Source organism: Gekko japonicus, unplaced genomic scaffold (assembly GCF_001447785.1).
Source record: "Gekko japonicus isolate JY-2015 unplaced genomic scaffold, Gekko_japonicus_V1.1 scaffold614, whole genome shotgun sequence".
NCBI lineage: Eukaryota > Metazoa > Chordata > Lepidosauria > Squamata > Gekkonidae > Gekko > Gekko japonicus.
Genome location: NW_015161421.1, coordinates 374,249 through 393,341, shown reverse-complemented (window position 1 = coordinate 393,341; position 19,093 = coordinate 374,249). Strand labels below are relative to the sequence as shown.

Genomic DNA, 19,093 nt, shown 5'->3' with positions numbered 1-19,093 from the left:
GCAGAATGGGCCCCTGTCACTCCAAAATGTGTAAACCGTGCCACCTCCATGAACTAAGTGTGTACCCCACAATGCTTCCCAGAATTCTCTGCAATTTGCTTGTGTTCCATGGTAGAAATGCAGGGACGTAGGTAATGTTCCCAAAATATAGAAAAACATATAACCACTGCCATGGAAAGGGAGACTTCTCTTGAGTAAGGAAACTGATTGTTTCACTCCAGAGTTCTTTCCTTTTTAACCAGTAATGAATGGTGCATTGACATAAGAGCCAGCATGGTGTAGTGGTTAAGAGCGGCAGATTCCTAATTTGAAGAAACAGGTTTGGACCACTGTGTGGCACAGAGTGATGGATTGGATGGGCCATTGGCCTGATCCAGCATGGCTTCTCTTATGTTCTTATGTCTGATACTCTACTCTTCCACATGAAGCCTGATGGGCAACCTTGGGCCAGTCACAGTTCTCTCCGAACTCTCTCAGCCCCACCTACCTCATGAGGTGCCTGTTTTGAGGAGAAGAAGGGAAGGCCGTTGTAAGCCACTTTGAGACTCCTTAGGGGAGAGAAAAGAGGGATATAAAAACCAACTCTTCTTCAGTTTGGTGTAGGGGTTAATTAAAAGGTAAAGGTTCCCTTGCTCGAAAGCCATTCGAATCCGACTCTAGGTTTGCGGTGCTCATCTCTGTTTCAAAGCCGAAGAGCCAGCGCTGTCCGAAGACATTTCCATGGTCATGTGGCCAGCATGGCTAAACACCAAGGCGCACGGAATGCTGTTACCTTCCCACCGAAGTGGTACCTATTTATCTACTTGCAATTTCTTGCTTTCGAACTGCTAGGTTGGCAGGACTCTAATTGCGCGGACTCTAATCTGGGATAACTGGTTTCATTCCCCACTCCTCCATTTGCAGCTGCTGGATGACCTTGGGAAAGCCATAGTTCTGCCAGAGCTGTCCTTGAAAGGGCAGTTCTTGAAAGAGCTCTCTCAGCCCCACCTACCTCACAGGGTGTCTGCTGTGGGGAGGGGAAAGGAGTTTGTAAGCCACTCTTAGACTCTTGAGTGAAGGGTGGGGTATAACTCCAGTCTCTTCTCTCCTCTCTCTTCTCTTCATCTGCCTTTCATACACACCTATACATCCTCTATCATGTCACTTTGCATGCAGCTTTCTATGGCATAGGTGGATTTCGTGTTTTCTATCATTTATGCAGACACGCTTCCAATAACACGTTCTTTTAGTGAACAACTTCTGCACTTTTGATTTTGTTTCTTGTCTGAAAAATAAAGGTGGAGCACTTTAAAAAAAAAAGAAGCAGCGCTACGTACAGATAAGTTGCATGTGTTTATGATTTAGAAGAGAACATATTGTAATGCATATTCATAAAATGGCAAACTTACTGTGCCGGGATCTGACACTCTGAATTCTCTGGTGGGTTAAAAGAGAACACGTTTTAATCCGTGTCTAAAATAAATGCAGCATATGCTGCAGGAGCGAGCGGAAAGCACAAGAGCAGCAACCTGCCACCAGGAACCAGTTCCGCTAATTGAAGGGCGGATGTTCACGAGACGCAGTCGTGGCACCAAGGAGACATGTGCTTCCAAACAGGATCGCCTCTGTTTCTGGAGGGAGCCGTTTAGCCGCTGCGCATCAGCTGGCGAATAAACGGCCCCACTCTGTCGAGCTGCAGGGCTGCACCCCCTCGAGCCACTATCGACATTTCCTCTCGTTGGACCTCTCTCATTCATCTTCCCAGCATATGCTGACAGCGTGGGGGCTCATGTCTAGCCGGAAGGGTGCTGGCAAGTAGCCTCAGCTGGAGCTGGAGCTGATGCCTTTTCCTGAAACCAAATCAAGCAGCTGGGCACAGGCGTAAGCAGGCACCTGGCATCCGGTGCCATCCCCCCGGGGACTCAAATATGTCATCTCCGTAATACAATTGTCTCGGCTTGCAAAAGAGGCAAGGGAGACAAATCACGGGTAGCTGAGCCTTTTCTTTCCATAGAAATCAGGATGGTCAATAGATCGGGGGATCCATCCTAACCCTTCTGGCCAAAGACACCATCGCATTCATGCCGTTGAGCTAATTTGGAGTGTCATGCCAGTCTTCTCTGTGCATGCGGCATGTTAAGAGTATCCGTGATAGAGGTTTATAAGGGGGGCGTGATAGCGGTTTATAACATTATGCATGGGGTGGAGAGAGCTGAGAAAGAGAATTTTTTTCCCTTTCCCAAAATAGAATAAGAATCACAGAGTCGGAAGGGGCCACACAGGCCATCTAGTCCATCCCCCAGCTCAATGCAGGACCAGCCGAGAGCATCCCTGACAAGTGTTTGTCCAGCTGCTGCTTGAAGACTGCCAGGGAGGGGAGCTCTCCACCTGCCTAGGCAGCTGATTCCTCTGCTGCACAACTCTCACTGTCAAAAAGCTTTTCCTAATATCCAGCCGGTAGCTTCCCGCCCTTAATTTAAACCCATGATTGTGAGTCCTACCCTCTGCTGCCAACAGGAACAGCTCCCTGCCCACCTCTGAGTGACAGCCCTTCAAATACTTAGAGAGCAGTCGTGTCCTGTCCTGAACTGAACTGAAGGACATCCAATGAAGCTGATGGGCAGTAGATTCAGGACAGACAAAAGGAAATACTTCTTTACACAGGCAGTGATTAAAATGTGGAATTGGCCGCCAGAGGATGTAATGAGGGCCATAAACAGCTTTAAAGGGGGATTAGATCGAATCAGGGAGGACATGTCTGTCAATGGCTATCAATAGCTACTAGGTCTATCAATGGCTACTAGCCATGGTGACCGAGGGAAACCTCCACATTCAGAGGCACTAATATTCTGAATTCCAGTGCCAGGAGGCAACATCGGGGAAAGGTCTTGGCCTCTCTACCCTGTTGCTGGCCCTCCAGCGGAATTGGTTGGCCACTGCGTGAGACAGGATTCCGGACGAGATGGACCATTGGTTTGATCCAGCAGGTCTCTTCTTTTATTATTGTTGTTATTTATTAGATTTATTGATCTCCCCATCCTGGCTTGTGCTGGGCTCTGGGCGATGTACAGGACACAATGCCATAGAGTACAGAACACTAAAATCCATATATAACAATAAAAATTTCAGTGTAGGTAAAAGAATCCAGATGGTGATTTTCCTATAATATTATTTCACATCATTCTGGACTGCTAGCCCCTTTTTCTGGGTAGGAGGGAAGAAAACTCAGAACATAGAGGGGGGAAGAAAGAAGGAAGGGTGCCAGCTGATGGGTAACTGTTGCTGCCCTCAACCAAAAGCCTGGCAGGACATCTCTGCCTTACAGGCCCCACAAAATTGCATTAGAAGAAGAAGAAGAAGAGATTGGATTTATACACATAGGAAACACCCTTCACTACCCAAAGGTGTCTCAGAGCGGCTTACAAACTCATTTCCCTTCCCCTCCCCACAACAGACACCCTGTGAGGTGGGTGGGGCTGAGAGAGCTCTTGACAGAAACTTCTCTTTTTCAAGGACAGCTCATATCAGAACTATGGCTTGCCCAAGGCCGTCCAGCCAGGTGCAAGTGGAGGAGGGGGGAATCAAACCCCGCTCTCCCAGATTAGAGTCCGCACGCTTAACCACTACACCAAACTGGCTCTCACAGGGCCCTGGTGTCATTTGGCAGAGAGTTCCGCCAGGTCGGGGCCAGGACTGAAAAGGCCCTGACCCTGGTTGAGGACAGCCGGACATCCCTGGGACCGGGGGTCACCAGCAAGTTGTAATTCAAAGAGTGTTAAACTCTCCTATTAGAGAAGACGGTCCCGTAGATACACTGATCCAAGAATGTTCTTAGGTCTATACGCTGCTCCCACACATTTTATGTAGGTCCAATGGTGGTGTGGAAACTGTTCACATGGTCTAGAAGAAATGTGGCCCAATGGGTAGTGTGGAAACTGTTCGCGTGATTTAGAAGAAATGTGGCCCATAAGTATGTCTAGATTTGAGGATTTGCTTCTCTATGGAGGGAGAGCACTTTGGAATATCACTATGACCTAGATAAGGCTCATCATGTGAGTCTTCCCCACTCAGATAGCAATCTGTGAAAGAACATAAGAGACGCCAATGTTGGATCAGGCCAAAGACCCATCCAGTCCAACACTCTGTATCACACAGTGGCCAGAAATACCAGTGCCATCAGGAGGTCCATCAGTGGGGCAAGGACATTAGAAGCCCTCCCACTGTTGACCCCCCCCCAAGCACCAAGATGACAGAGCATCCCTTGCCCCAGTCCCTATCTATACCTTGTGGCTAATAGCCACTGATGGACCTCTGCTCCATAAGCTTATCTAATTCCCTTTTGAAGCTTTCCGTGCTTGTAGCCGCCGCCACCTCCTGTGGCAGTGAATTCCAAGTGTTAATCACTCTTTGGGTGAAGAAGTACTTCCTCTTATCCGTTCTAACCCGACTGCTGAGCAATTTCATGGAGTGCCCACGAGTTCTTGTATTGTGAGAAAGGGAGAAAAGTACCTCTTTCTCAACCTGCTCTTTCCCATGCATAATCTTATAAACCTCAATCATGTCTCCCCTCAGTCGTCATTTCTCCAAGCTAAAGAGCCCTAAGCGCATTGACCTTTCCTCATAGGGAAAGTGTTCCAACCCTTTTATCATTCGGCAATTGCAACAAAGAGGTGTGCTTCACATAGGAAACACCCATATGATCCGCAGCTCACACGCTTGGGATGTTCACATGCATTCCACGGTTACTTGGGATCACCAATGGCTTGGAGAAGATGTGATGCCGTAGAGGTCGGTGTTCAGTTCCTTGTGGCAAGTGTACTATGTGCCCGTCCTTAAAGCATTGTGAAATGGTCATATCTCACCCTGGGGAAAAGGGAACCCACCCCTTAAATTGGCTGCTTTCACGGGGATTGAAACCCTGACCAGGTGAAGCAGCAAAATCTAAAAGAGAACAAATGGAAGTTTGGTGTTTGTGGCTAGGAGTGCGGACTCTAATCTGGGAGAGCCGGGTTTGATTCCCCACAACTCCACATGCAGTTGCTGGGTGACCTTGGGCAAGCCACCGTTCTTTCAGAGCTGTTCTCTCAAGGGCAGTTTCCAGTCAGAGCTCTCTCAGCCCCACCTACCTCACAGGGTATCTGTTGTGGGGAGGGGAAGGGGAAGGAGATTGTAAGCCACTCTGAGACTCCTTTGGGTAGTGAAGGGCAGGGTATAAATCCAATCTCCTCCTCCTCCTTCCATATCTGAGGTTCTGACATTTCTTTCCCCTATTTTTCCCCCTCTTTCCTCCATCTTCTAGAAAACGTGCTACTCACAGTGCTGGCAAAAGGAAGGGCAGCCAGAAAGACCTGAGACCTCCAGATCTTTGGATACACCACGAAGAGATGGAAATGAAGAATATCGAAAAACCCTCTGGTTCTGATCCCTCAGGAAGAGACTCACCGATACAGAGCTGTCAAGAACTCACTCCGGGCAGCCACACCCAATCTGAAACCCAGATGGGCAGCAAGAGTGCCTCACAGCCTGGTAATGTTGCCAATGTCCTGTTTGCAAAGGGTTATTTCACCCATACACATACTTCACTCGCATGCTTGGCCCTCACCCTCACTTGCTTTTCCCTTGGTGAATGTGTGGGAGAGGCCACGGCTCAGTGGTACAGAACCTGCTTTGTATTCAGACGGTCATGGATTCGGTCCATGACATCTCCACTTTAAAAGAATCAGGTGGTAGGGGATATGAAAGACCACTGCCTGAGACCCTGGAGAGCCACTGCCCATTGTATACGTAAGTACCATCAAATCGTACCTGACTTATGGTGATCCCAGCAAGGGGCTTTCGAGGCATGTGAGAAGCAGAGTTGGTTTGCTGTTGCCTTTCTCCATGGAGTCTTCCTTGGTGGTCTCCCATCCAAGGACCGACCCTGCTTCTGAGATCTGATGAGACTGGGCTATACCAGGCCACCGTCCCCTCCAAGCACTGACAATGACAATAAAGCAATACAGACCTTGATAAAGTAATAGTCTGATTCCAAATTAAGGTAGCATCGCAATTTGAGGTGTACAGCATTTTCTAGTTTGGTGTAGTGCCAGTTTGGTGTAGTGGTTAAGTGTGCGGACTCTAATCTGGGAGAACCGGGTTTGATTCCCCACTCCTCCACTTGCACCTGCTGATGTGACCTTGGGTCAGTCACAAGCTCTGGCACAGCTGTCCTTGAAAAAGAGCAGTCTCTGTCAAGAGCTCTCTCAGCCCCACTCACCTCACAGGGTGTCTGTTGTGGGGAGGGGAAGGGAAAGGAGTTTGTAAGCCGCTCTGAGACTCCAAGTGAAGGGCGGGGTATAAATCCAATCTCTTCTTCTTCTTCTTCTTCTTCTTCTTCTTCTTCTTCTTCTTCTTCTTCTTCTTCTTCTTCTTCTTCTTCTTCTTCTTCTTCTTCTTCTTCTTCTTCTTCTTCTTGTCTTTGCACTGACCTTCAGAGGGCAATTAGATCCATTTGACGGGGAGCTGGTGGTGTCCATCTACAGAGGGCACGGGGAGTAGTTTTGACTGGACTCCAGAGCTGACATTTCCAATGTCCCCAAATGCGAAATCCAAAGTGAATTTTGAGGTGACTCTTCAGGTGAAACAACTTCCAAGGGAACACTTCCAAGGGAAGTGAAAAGAGTTTGAATAAGATGAACAGGATTTCTAAAAGAGAGGGGAGCAAGACTGAAATGCTTAAGGGAAGGGGGGGGGGAAGAGGCTGTTTACGGCAGCATCCCCATGGCAACTGTAATGGGCACTCTAGCTTTGATGTGTTCCATGGGGGTGGCCATTTTAATGGAATGTGGAGAATGGCAGGCAAACAGCTGCCGACCACCAGTGCGTTCAGTCCTTTGGAAATCGGCTGGCCTCTGAGAAACAGGTGCGAAGCTTTAGAAAATGTTATTGTCCAAGAAGGAATTAATACTGCCGCTAATGTTTGCTTCGCCATTTGTTTCAGATTGCATATTTTAATCTCTATATGTCCTTGAGCATTCCTTGGCAGAAGGACAACAATTTCCAGAATAAGTAGCAAAACAGCAGGGAGAGGCTGTAAGCAAGGGCAATTCTATTTATACTGTTACTTCTAAGGATGTCGCCGACATTCATAGATGCCAGGTGTGAATTGCAATGCTTACCTCTGATGAAGAAGAAGAGAAGAGAAGAAGAGATTGGATTTATACCCCGCCCTTCACTATCCAAAGGTGTCTCAGAGCGGCTTACAATCCTCCTTCCCTTCCCCTCCCCACAACAGACACCCTGTGAGGTAGGTGGGGCTGAGAGAGCTCTTGACAGAAGCTGCTCTTTTTCAAGAACAGCTCTTATCAGAACTACGGCTTGCCCAAGGTCATCCAGCCAGGTGCAAGTGGAGGAGTGGGGAATCAAACACGGTTCTCCCAGATTAGAGTCAGCGCACTTAAGCACTACACCAAACTGGAAAACGTTACAGCTCTGAGCATTCCTCAGCTTGGACTGTAATTCTGCAGTGAAGCGATACCTCTCTTTCTCTCCCTTCCCTGGTCCTTGAATGGCTATGGCAGGCATCAGGGATCATGGGAAATGTCACTTTCCTAGGGTGCCTGAGCCCGAACCTGGTGTCAGAGTCCCACAGCAATCAGTTCCCAACAACTTTCATTCAAAAGAGGAGAGTTTATTGAGTACATTCATTCAAAAGAGGAGAGTTTATTGAGTACAGTAAAGGCAGGTCACCTGTGCATATATTCTGTGTTAGAACTGATTGCAAGCATGGTTATATATAATTCAAAGGGGTCCCCCGATGGACCTGGGCCAATCAGGGAACACGCAAAAGCCTGCCTAACCTAACGGGTCTATGTTCTCAGGCAAAGCAGCAACAAGGTACCAAGGTCATTGGCCGAAGCTATAAGAGAAGACGAGTCAGGAAGAAACGAAACTTAAGATGCCACTACAGAAACATATCAGCCCTCACCCACCCCCCTCCACCAGCCATGGCAGCTGCTTAGCTGACACCTGGATGTCCCAGGCTAGCCTGATCTCATCAGATCTCAGAAGCCAAGCAGGGTCAACCTGGTTTAGTACTAGGATGGGAGACTGCCAAGGAAGTCCAGAGTCACTACGCAGAGGCAGGCCTTGGCGAGCCACTTTTGCTTGTTTCTTGCCTTGGAAACCCAACGGGGCTGCCATAAGTCGGCCATTACTTGACGGTACTTCCCACCTTCAAGGTTCCCCAACATGGTGCCGATGGGTGTTGTGGGTGGCACTCACTGATACCTTTTCTGGCACCTGTACTTTTTAAAAGTGGGCATAACTTAAAAGTGGGCGTAACAAGGTATAGATAGGAACTCTGGGGCAAGTGATGCTCTGTAGTCTTGGTGCTTGGAAGGGGAAAACAGTGGGAGGGCTTCTAGTGTCCTGGCCCCACTGCTGGACCTCCTGATGGCACCTGGTGTTTTTGGCCACTGTGTGACAGAGTGTTGGACTGGATGGGCCATTGGCCTGGTCCAACACTGGCTTCTCGTATGTTCTTAACTAGGTAGGTCCTTTTTCCCAACAAGGCTTTTGATTGGCTATGTCGATTAAAATGACAAAAGTGCAGATGCGTTGCACTTTAAATGAAGTCTCCTTTGTGAATATTCTGCTGGAAATCCAGCTCACGGTTGTTTTTGCAGTTTTGTTATCCTGCGCCAATTAAAGAGCATCCTGCTAAACAGAGCTTCTGCGTGAATCGTAGAAGAGGTACTGTTAAGAGTTCTACATAACCTCACTCCTGGACATTTTGTGGTTGACTCCACCTCCCACGGCAGATATTTTGTGATTGCGCCCACTGCCCTGTGTCAGAATTCCAGTGGTCCCCATAGGTTCAAAAATGTTCCAGACCCTTTCCTTAGACTTTACAAATTTTTCGTCTTTTTCCACCAGCACTGGCAAAAAGCAGATACTAACTTAACACGAAGGGGTGGGTGGGATATGCTTGTGAAATTCAGAGGCTGTAAAAAACATTTTCTGCTCTTAACACGTGTAAGAAGACTCTGGTTAGCAGAACTACCATTAACAAAACCGATGACTGGTAGCTTCAGATCTTGCCTTCAATTATTCTCATTAGCATTTAATGGGATTCATATTACACACAGCACAATCTCAACTCAGTCTGGTTCCCCGTATGTAGAGCTGAATTTTTCTCTTAACTGTCTCTCCCTGTTCGGCATCACTCTGCCAAACATTGCAGCCCCTTGACAAGAGGTTGATTTGGTGGCTCACATTAAACAACCTCACCCTATTAACTCAAATGCAGTATTTAAATTCACAGTCATTAAACAGACATTGAGACTTATTTTTGTCCCCCAAATGCTCGACTTTTAAACTCTCAAGGTTCATTCGTATATGAAATGGCCACGACTTAATGGGTCATTATATCCTGCCTTTTAAACATTGTGGCCAGTCGCAGAGAAGGCGGAATACTGATTTGAGCGCATAGACGGTGTGGGAGAATTGGACCACTCCCACAATGGGATTCTGCTTGAACTTGCAGGGAGGGTGGTAACAAGCAACGTGTGGGGAGGCAATTGTCATTTTTGCAAAGCGTCTTTTGTTGCAGCCGAGAAGCAAAATGACCATAAAGCCTCGGTGCAATTGCAGAGAAAGAAATTAGCATCCTGAGAAAATGAGACGCCATTTCTTGCACTCCAAAGTGATCCTTAAAATGCTCTGTGGTGGTGTCAGGAGGTGAAAACCTTCCAAGTGACTCCTTATTCTTTTCCCCCCAGTGGAAGATTGCACACAGCTTGCCTGTTTGACTATGCTTTGGGCTTGTCGGAGAACAAGTAGAATGAATCTGGCAAGGAAGGACACCCCCACCCCCCAATTCATTGAAACTTTTGTGTTATTTTCTTCCAGCTCCAGATACAGAAGAGGTGGGAAGCAGCATGTCCACGTTGGAGCGCTCTCTTGCTGCCCGCAGAGCGACCCGTGCCAAGCTCATGATCCCAATGGACTCGCAGCCCAGCAATACTTGTAAGCTGTGCCTCTCACAGGCCAAATCCCACTATTTTTCTGCCACAGGGATGTTACCGTGCCACAGGTGAAAAGGTGGCCAATTGGCATAATAGGGGGATATGCCCCCCCCCGGAGAGTTCATGGCTTCCGATGGCTGCTGGTTATTGTGTGCAGATTAGGGAGGTGACTGGATTTCATGAGCTCGCTAGCTCAGTTGAAAAACCCTTGTCCAATTTTGCTTCTCTCTTGGGATCAGCAAACGTTTTCTCTTTCCTCGCAGGCATGTTTTTCCTGTTAAAACGAATGTATTTTCAACATTTTGTGTGTGTCTGTTGCACAAAAATGGCATAAAATGGTGCGGGTGCCATCAAGTTGCTTACAATTCATAGAGCACACGAGGTCACATCCTTCCCCGCCCAGCCATGAAGTTTGCTTGGTAAATTTTGTGACAAGGTACACGGTCTGCATTTTAAGCACTTAATTCAGAACCAAAGCAGGTTTGGGGCGGTCCATCCCAGGATAGAAATTTTTTTGAGTTTTTGGACTTCGTTTCTATGAGAACTTTCGCAGTAGAACCATTCGATAACCCGTGTTATGTCCAATCAAGTTGCTTCCAACTTATAGTGACCCTATGAATTAATGACCCACAAGGTGTCCAGAGGAGGGCAATGAAGATGGTGAGGGGTCTGGAGACCAAGTCCTATGAGGAAAGGCTGAAGGAGCTGGGTATGGTTAGCCTGGAGAGAAGACGACTGAGAGGTGATATGACAACCATCTTCAAGTCCTTGAAGGGCTGTCATATAGAGGATGGTACAGACCAGCAGGGGTCGTTTCGTAGAAAAAGAGCTAGGGGAACTCATTAGCATAACTCATTAGCATATGCCACACCCCCTGACATCACCGGAAGTGTGTCATAAGGCCACACCCCCTGACATCACTGGATGCGTGTCATAAGGCCACACACACCACCACCAACGCTCCCGGCCGCCGCCGCCGGCCTTGCAGCTCCACTGCCGAGCCCCATGAGGGGCCCGGCGGTAGACCTGCAATGCCAGCGGGAGTACAAGGAAGCCCCGCGAAGGCCCTCCCTGGCCCCAGGCAGGCAGGGGTGGGGAGAGGCAGGGAGGAAGCAACTTACCCTCCCTCTTCTCCTGCCTCCTCCTGGCTGAATGAGGGCCGGAAGCAGGGGGCGGGGCTTCGTCATGTGCCCCGCCCCCCGTACCTCACCCAGGGGAACTGCGATCCCCCACGATCCCCCCGAAATGACCTCTGCAGTCCAGAACCAATGGGTTAAAATTGACTCAAAGGAGTTTTCAGTTAAACATTAGGAAGAACTTCCTGACAGAGTGGTTCCTCAGTGGAACAGGCTTCCTCGGGAGGTGGTGGGCTCTCATGGCTTCCTTGATTGAGTCAATCCATCTCATTTTGGGTCACGTTCCTTGCCTACTAATGTTGACTTCTCCTAGCATTCTTATCTTTTCTAGTGCGGCTTGTCTTCCCATGATGCAACCAAAGTCTGACAGCCTCAGTTTAGTCATAAAGTTGTATGGTACGTGTACATGGCAGGTGTCTACAATTAGAGTTTTAAAATGTGCAAAAGAAATAGAACTTTATTTTTGTTGAAGTACTTATACCCTGCTTTTCTCCTCAGTGGAAAACCCACTCCCTTCTGCCATTTTATCCTCACACAACAACCTTGTGAGGTAGGTTGGGCCATGAGTGGGTGAGTGACCGTGGGGTCACTCGTGGAAGAGGGAGAATTTAAATCGGGGTCTCACAGATTCTCATCTGACAGTCTAACCTCTACACCATGCTGGCTAAGGAATGATAGGAATGAATAAGAAGAAGAGTAGGTTTTTTACCCCACTGTCCTCTACTTTAAGGAGTCTCAAGATGGCTTACAATCACCTTCCCCTTCCTCTCCCCACAAAAGGCACCTTGTGAGGTACACCGGGCTGAGAGAGCTCTGAGAGACCAGTGACTGGCCTAAGGTCACCCAGCAGGCCTCGTGTGGAAGAAGAGTGGGGAATCAAACTGCTGACGACTGTTGCTGCCCACTGGCAGCAGGGAAAGGTCAGCTCTGAAAGCCACCCCCAACTCTGCACCCCAGCCCTGCCTCTCTCCTGGGGCGGGTGCTAACATTCAGCAGGGAGCCTTGGAAAATCAGGAGAGGGTGTCACTCCGTATGCCCCACGCTAGCCACTGCCCTGATTTAAAGATGAGTGCCACTTGTATAGGCACCTACTTGCTGTGTCAGGCTTCTGGTCATATGCGTAAGAACCAGGCTTCCCAAGTACTTACCATGATCTGGCGGGGGACACAGACATCTTTGCAGGATCATTCCCGGGGGGGCAACAGACGCGCCACACCGTGCCGTCGCCAGGAAGTGACACCGGGCAACTCTCTGGCAATGGGGCTGGAAACTCGATGGTACCATCGAGTTTCAGCCCCATTGCCAGAGTTTCGCCCAGCATCACTTCCTGGCGACGGCATGGTGCGTTACAGGGAGGAATGTTCCGGCCGGGGAGCATGTGTCCCCCGCCAGATCACAGTAAGTACTTGGGAACCCTAGTAAGAAAAAATCTTGCAGAAGCACCTCAAAGGCTCAGTTCTTTCTCCTCACGAGAAAGCTGACCCTCTGGTTATCGAAGTGTATTCCCGTCTTTAGTTGCAGTAGCAAAGAAACAAAAGCAGCTGTTCTTAGAATCCCCTGGCCTTTGGAAAGGCAGGGAACTTGGAAATGTTGCATCCAAGTGAGAACCCACGACTTGGACGCCGTCATCTTGGCAAGATTTCATCATTAAGAAATGGTAGACAATCTAAGGATAATTACCACAGTCTTCTCCTTGAAGCTTAATGTAGTGCTATCAATCTTACCCTTCAACGTGATTCCTGAAAATTATCTTCCCGGTTGAAGAACTCTTTGCAAAAACTGCTCTCTTCATTTTGCTTCCTTAAGAGCCTTAGCACAGATGGTCAGAGCAAAGCACCTTTGCCTTATTTGCGTGGTACTTGTGCCTTAGGTAAATGCTGTTACTCCCGGATAGAACACCGAAATCAGGTATGCATAAGCAAAGTGGTGGTCCGACTTCGTATTGTAGACGTGTCTGAATGAAAACTCAATTTGAGACCGATTCCCCACAAGCAGCTGCGCCACCCTTGCTCTTCCCTTTCCCCCCAATTGTATTTGTCAGTTTCCCACTACTTGCTGCGCAGCTGCATTTTGACCCACAGCATCCCCCAATTTCCCCCGCATCTTCTTGATCCTTGTTTTTTTGAGACTGAGAAGACCTGGGAAAAATCTGGGGATGCTGCGGGTCAAAATGTGGCCGAGCAGCAAGTGGTGGGAAATTGACGAATACAATCGAGGGAAAGGGAAGAGCGAGGGCGGCTCAGCTGCTTGTGGGAAATCGGTCTGAGTGTTGGGTATGAAAACAACACCCTGACCGGAATAACCCAGGTTAGCCTAACCTTGTCAGATCTTGGCTGTTAAGCGTGGTCAGTCCTGGTTAGGGCTTGGATGGGAGACCACCAAGGAATTCCAGGGTCATGACTCAGGGGAAGGCAATGGCAAGCTACCTCTGAAGGTCTCTTGCCTTGAAAACCCTATAGGGTTGCTATAAGTCTCTCGTGTCTTGAGAGAGAGAGAAAACTGAAACAAGATAAGGCATTCAGATTGGTTTACAATGGATGGGAGCTGGGGAACCTGCTCTTCTACACCTTCAGAAGCCATTCTCCAATGGAGGAAATCTTTCTCCGTCAAAGGAAATCTTGACAGAAGACCATCACTGGATGCACGGTAATTGTAATAACAGCTCCCCAGCTTATGTGGTAGAGTATCTGTTTTGCATGCAGAGAGTCCCAGGTTTGATTTCTGGCTGTCGTGACGTGTCTCGTCCCCAGACCGAAGAGGAGATTCTGCCGTGTCTGCGTTAAACCCTTGGGGGAAGCCAAAGCCTCAGACGCGGAGTGAGGAGAGAGTTACGTCACTCTCTAGCCAACACTCCTCGGGGTTGACAGCTTATCCAGTTGCTCGGTCTCTCTGTTCCTGAGCTCGTCACCACCGACATCCTCCCCAGCTTTCACGGCTCCCCCCCTTTTATATCCCTCTCTCTCCCTGGGCGAGGGTTCCCCTCTCTTCTCCGGGCTGCTGATAGGATAGACCTCCCACCACGTCTTCTCGTCCCACCCCCCTGGTTGCATTGCATATGTGTCTCCAAGGGCGGAGGCCGCTTCCGGGGAATCCCGGGACTCTGCGTATGAACGTTTGAGAGTATCGGCTCCTGTCACCTCGGGTAAGCGCCATCTCTCCCGCGCCTCCCATATCCACGTCCGTCCCTCTGTTCCCCACACGTCTTTGTAGCCTGCTCCTTCTCTTGAGCCCGTCTCTTGCAAGACATCTATTTTGGGGCTTTCGCTCTCCCGGGTGGAGTGTGGCTTTGGCGCAGGACGCGCCAGTCCCGCCGCGATGGCCCCAGGGGCCTCGGCAGAGCCCGCGGCGGGACACTGGCCTTTCCAGTTAAAAAAAAAAGGATCAGGTAGGAGGTGATGCAAAGGACCTCTAACCTGAGACCCTGGAACACCAACGCCAGTCAGAGTAGACCATACTGACCTTGATAGATCACTGCTCTAGCATGCATCACACTTTCATGTCCTGTTTAAGGAGCAGCTTGAGGAAGTGAGAGAAGTCTCAGTCAGATTCCCAGAGTTCTCGTAGAAAACAAGTCCAGGTTTTTTGGGGGGTTTTTGCAGCTGCTATCGTAACACTTATTTGAAGAAGAAGAGAACACGATAAGCTATTTTGGGAGAGCCAGTGTGGTGTAGTGATTAAGACTGCTGAAGACCCAGGTTCAAATCCCCCATACATGCCATGGAAGCTCACCGGGTGACCATGGGCCAGTCACATTCTCTCAGCCTATCCTACCTCACATGGTCATTGTGAGGCTAAAATGGAGGAGCGGAGAACGATGTAAGGTGCTTTGTGTCCCCATCAGGGACCAAGGCAGGGTGCAAATGAATTAAATAAATAAATATAACCCATTGTGGTTCCTTATTGAGGAGAAAGGTGGAGTATCAATGGCATAAATAAAATAATATTTAGGTGTTTATATCATGCTTCACTCCCTCAAAAAAAAAAAACAACAGAAAATATATATTTAGACATGCAGCAAAAAAAGAGCTCAAGGCAATGCGCGAGATTCTTCCTTTCCCTATTTTACTTCCACCACAACCCTATGAGGTAGGTGAGGCTGAGAGGGAGGGACCAGCTCAAGGTCCCCTAGTGAGCTTTGTGGCAGAATGGAAGTCTGAACCCTGGTCTCCCAGTTCCTAGCGCAATTTCATCAGATCTCAAAAGCTAAGCAGAGCTAGCCCTGGTTAGTACTTAGATGGGAAACCACCCGGAAAGTCCAGGGTTGCAACGCAGAGGCAAGCAATGATAAGCCACCTCTGGATGCCTTTTGCCTTGAACACCCAATGGTAAAGGTAAAGGTCTCCCTTGCTCGAAAGCCAGTCGAATCCGACTCTAGGGTTGCGGTGCTCATCTCCGTTTCAAAGCCGAAGAGCCAGCGCTGTCTGAAGACGTTTCCATGGTCATGTGGCCGGCATGACTAAACACCAAGGCGCACGGAACGCTGTTACCTTCCCACCGAAGTGGTACCTATTTATCTACTTGCAATTTCTTTCGTTCGAACTGCTAGGTTGACAGGAGCTGGAACTAGAGACGGGAGCTCACTCCATCATGCGGCACACCCGGGTCTCAAACTGCTGAACTACTGACCTTCCACAGCCTGCAGTTCAGCGTCTTAACCACTTGAGCCACCGCAGCTCCTTGAACACCCAATAGGGGTCACCATAAGTTGGCTGCGACTCAACCGCACTCTCTACCACCTTCTCCCAGATCCTAGTCCAACACTCTAACCAATGCTCCACACTAGCTTTCCATACCAGCATAAGCCAATAACGAGTGAGCCACCAAACTGAACGCAGAGCGTGTAGCCTAGAGTCTTGTATTTGCAGTCCCAAGCGAAACCTGAAAGTTCTCGGAGCCCCTGCGCAAGTCTGGGAGATCTCCTTCAAGGACCACAAGTTCAGCAGTGCTGGTGAAAATAAATCACTGGGTAGCAAACTGAGATGGCGGGTGGTGATTGCCTGCCTGAATAAGCTACGAGGACAATGATTTGGGGTATATGTCAGCATCAGATCATTTTAATCAGAGAGAAATCACTAGACGCTAATGCAGACATAATTGGCCTTTGAGCTTTGATCAGGCTGAGAACTGTTTGAAACATTAGACAGGCTGTAGCATCTTGGGCTGTAGCCCCTCAGAGGACACACACACACACACACACACACAAAAGGTGTGTGTTTCTAGCCGTATCTGAAGAAGTGAACAGTGACTCACAAAAGCTCATCCCCTGCCACATATTTTGTTAGTCTTTAAGGTGCTACTGGACTCTTGCTCTTTTCTACTATTAAAAAAAAAACCCCTAGTACATAATAGTTGTGTTTAGGGCCACTTCCTTCTTGATGTGCTTGTTCACTAGATGCAGAGAGCTTTTAGCCCAGGGAAGCAAAAGCCAACCCTCTCCACCACCTGAAACCCAAAGTCCGGAATTATCCCACTCCAAGTCTTTGTCCTCTCTCTAAGGATTGATCTAAATGGAAGATATGAATAATTTTTACTGTGTTCTCAACACTAGCCGTACCATCTCAGGTTCATTCACTTGTTTGTTTGTTTTTTAATGTATCCTTCCATTTGTATACCGCTCACCCCCTGAGGGCTCTGAGCGGTTCACATATTTAATCAGTACAAGTCCTAACCTAGGGCCACATACAAGGGGGGGGGTGTGACTAACCTACCAGGCAGCCTTTGTAGCGAGTTGTTTTTTCCTGTTGTCTGCGGGCGACGTCCTCCTGGCGCTGGTCTTGATTTACGACTTCCTGGCTGTTGCGACACCTTCGAGTCTGGGCCGAGCGCACGTCCGCGCATGCTCGCTGTCGGCCTCTGTCCATCAGGCTCTGGCCTGTCGCCCCGCCTCTGTGTCTGTCGGCCCAGCCACCGCCATGCTTCTCCGCCGCCGCTCGTCGCTCGCTCGCTCATGTTCATCTTTCAACGTTCTATCAGTCCCCATCCAAAAGAATAACTGGACACGTTTAGTGTAGTGGTTAAGAGCGGCGGACTGTAATCTGGAGAACCGGGTTCGATTCCCCACTCCTGCACATGAAGCCAGCTGGGTGACCTTGGGTCAGTCACAGCTCTCTCAGAGCTCTCTGAGTCCCCAAAAATAAGTCTCGTTCACCCCAAAAGAACTAGAACTTAAGGCTGCCAGACAGTCTTCAGATTCCCTGGCTATACCACACGCAATGCCATACGATTATTATTATTATTATTATCATGATGATGATGATTGATGATGATGATGATGATGATGACTGGGCATGAATCTGACATGAAAAATCACAATGATCAAAAACCAGTAGGAGAATGTTTTGATCTTCTAAAACATTCCATTGCTGACCTCAGTGTGGCAGTCTTCCAACAGAGAAGCTTCAACGTGAGATTGCTGAAGTTGAGTTCATCAGTTCATAACAATGGACACACACACACACACACACCCCGGGCTGAATAGGGACATAGGATTTTTATTTCCCTGCAGATGTTCATTTTCTGCCCTAAGCATTTCTCTAATCAAGCTGATGACATTCTGTACTGTACCTCTGCATCTGGACTCCTTTCTTTGCAACCCCCCTCCCACCTTCAGACTGGGGTATAAGGACTTGGGGACCTCCATCCCTATTTGTATCTGATGAAGGGAGCATTGACTCTTGAAACCTTGAGCCCACAAATTCTTGTTGGTCTCGAAGGTGCCACTGGACTTGAATCTAGCTCTGTATTCTCATTGGATCACATCTTTCTGGATGCTCGCTCCTTAGCTGGGATTCAGCTGGGGGGGGGAATCTTCATAGGCCCCAAAGGTATTCATGCAATAATACAGCATGAGCCTTGTAAAGAATCCTGAGTCTCAAAAACCATCCCATGGATGTAATTGGTTTATCTGGGCTATAATTGCTTTGTCAAAACAACAAAAAAAGGTCCTCTTGTAGTTGGGAGATACGAAACGGAGCCTTCATTCGCCTGTTTGGTGTAGTGGTTAAGTGTGTGGACTCTAATCTGGGAGAACTGGGTTTGATTCCCCACTCCTCCACTTGCACCTGGCTGGATGACCTTGGGCAAGCCGTAGTTCTGATAAGAGCTGTCCTTGAAAAAGAGCAGTTTCTGCCAGAGCTCTCTCAGCCCCACCTACCTCACAGGGTGTCTGTTGTGGGGAGGGGAAGGGAAAGGAGTTTATAAGCCGCTCTGAGACACCTTTGGGTAGTGAAGGGCAGGGTATAAATCCAATCTCTTCTTCTTCTTCTTCTTCTTCTGTCCTAGCATCAGTCAACAGGGTTACTGCTGGGCCTTCCTTGACAGAAGACCCAGATTCTACATAAATGCAGATTTATCCATTTGTCCCCCAGAGGGGCAGGAGGCAATTTTTTTTTTACACTTCCTTCTGATTCCAAAATGGTGATTAATCTTCTTGTCTAATCCTCTGCCGCGTTCCCGTTCCCCAGTTTCAAAGGCTGGCGAAAAATGTCATCTGCACTGCTTTGTCCTGTTCCCTTTTTAAAGCAGGTTCCCTTTAAGAAAGCGGTACATAATTCGTCTTTGAATCCAGCAGCAGGAAGAAGCTTCAGTCTTCCCCCTCTCCCCTTTGAAAGCACAGGTGGCAAATGAGGACAGAGGAAGCTATGCTTGGTGATTTATTCACAAGCCAGCAGTTGGTGTCTCGGGATGACAGTGTGATTTTGCACCACCAGCCCCCCCACGTGAAAAATGCAGATTCACTCTTGCAGATAAGTGTCTCACGCTGGCAGCGGGTTTGGAGAACATTAAAGTCCAGATGCACCATTAAGCCAGCGGCGGATGACACTCATGCGATTCACAACATTGGTTCAGATCTGCGCAGAGATCTTTTGAATGGAGAACGTAATGCGCGGTTAAGCCAATCATGGATCATAACATGCGTGAAATGTGCAACGCCCATTTGGATCCATGTGCTTTCTTCTGTGAATAAGGATT

At 48.6% G+C, this 19,093-nt stretch overlaps 1 protein-coding gene across 1 annotated transcript in view; it reads left to right on the top strand.

Annotated features, from left to right (window-relative positions):
• Window positions 1-19,093, top strand: part of DCC (DCC netrin 1 receptor) — a 591,220-nt gene that overhangs the window by 525,847 nt on the left and 46,280 nt on the right. The window contains exons 20-21 of the mRNA XM_015428299.1: window positions 5,279-5,505; window positions 9,871-9,987. Of these exons, the coding sequence (XP_015283785.1) occupies window positions 5,279-5,505; window positions 9,871-9,987 (344 nt within the window). The remainder of the gene's footprint in view (window positions 1-5,278; window positions 5,506-9,870; window positions 9,988-19,093) is intronic.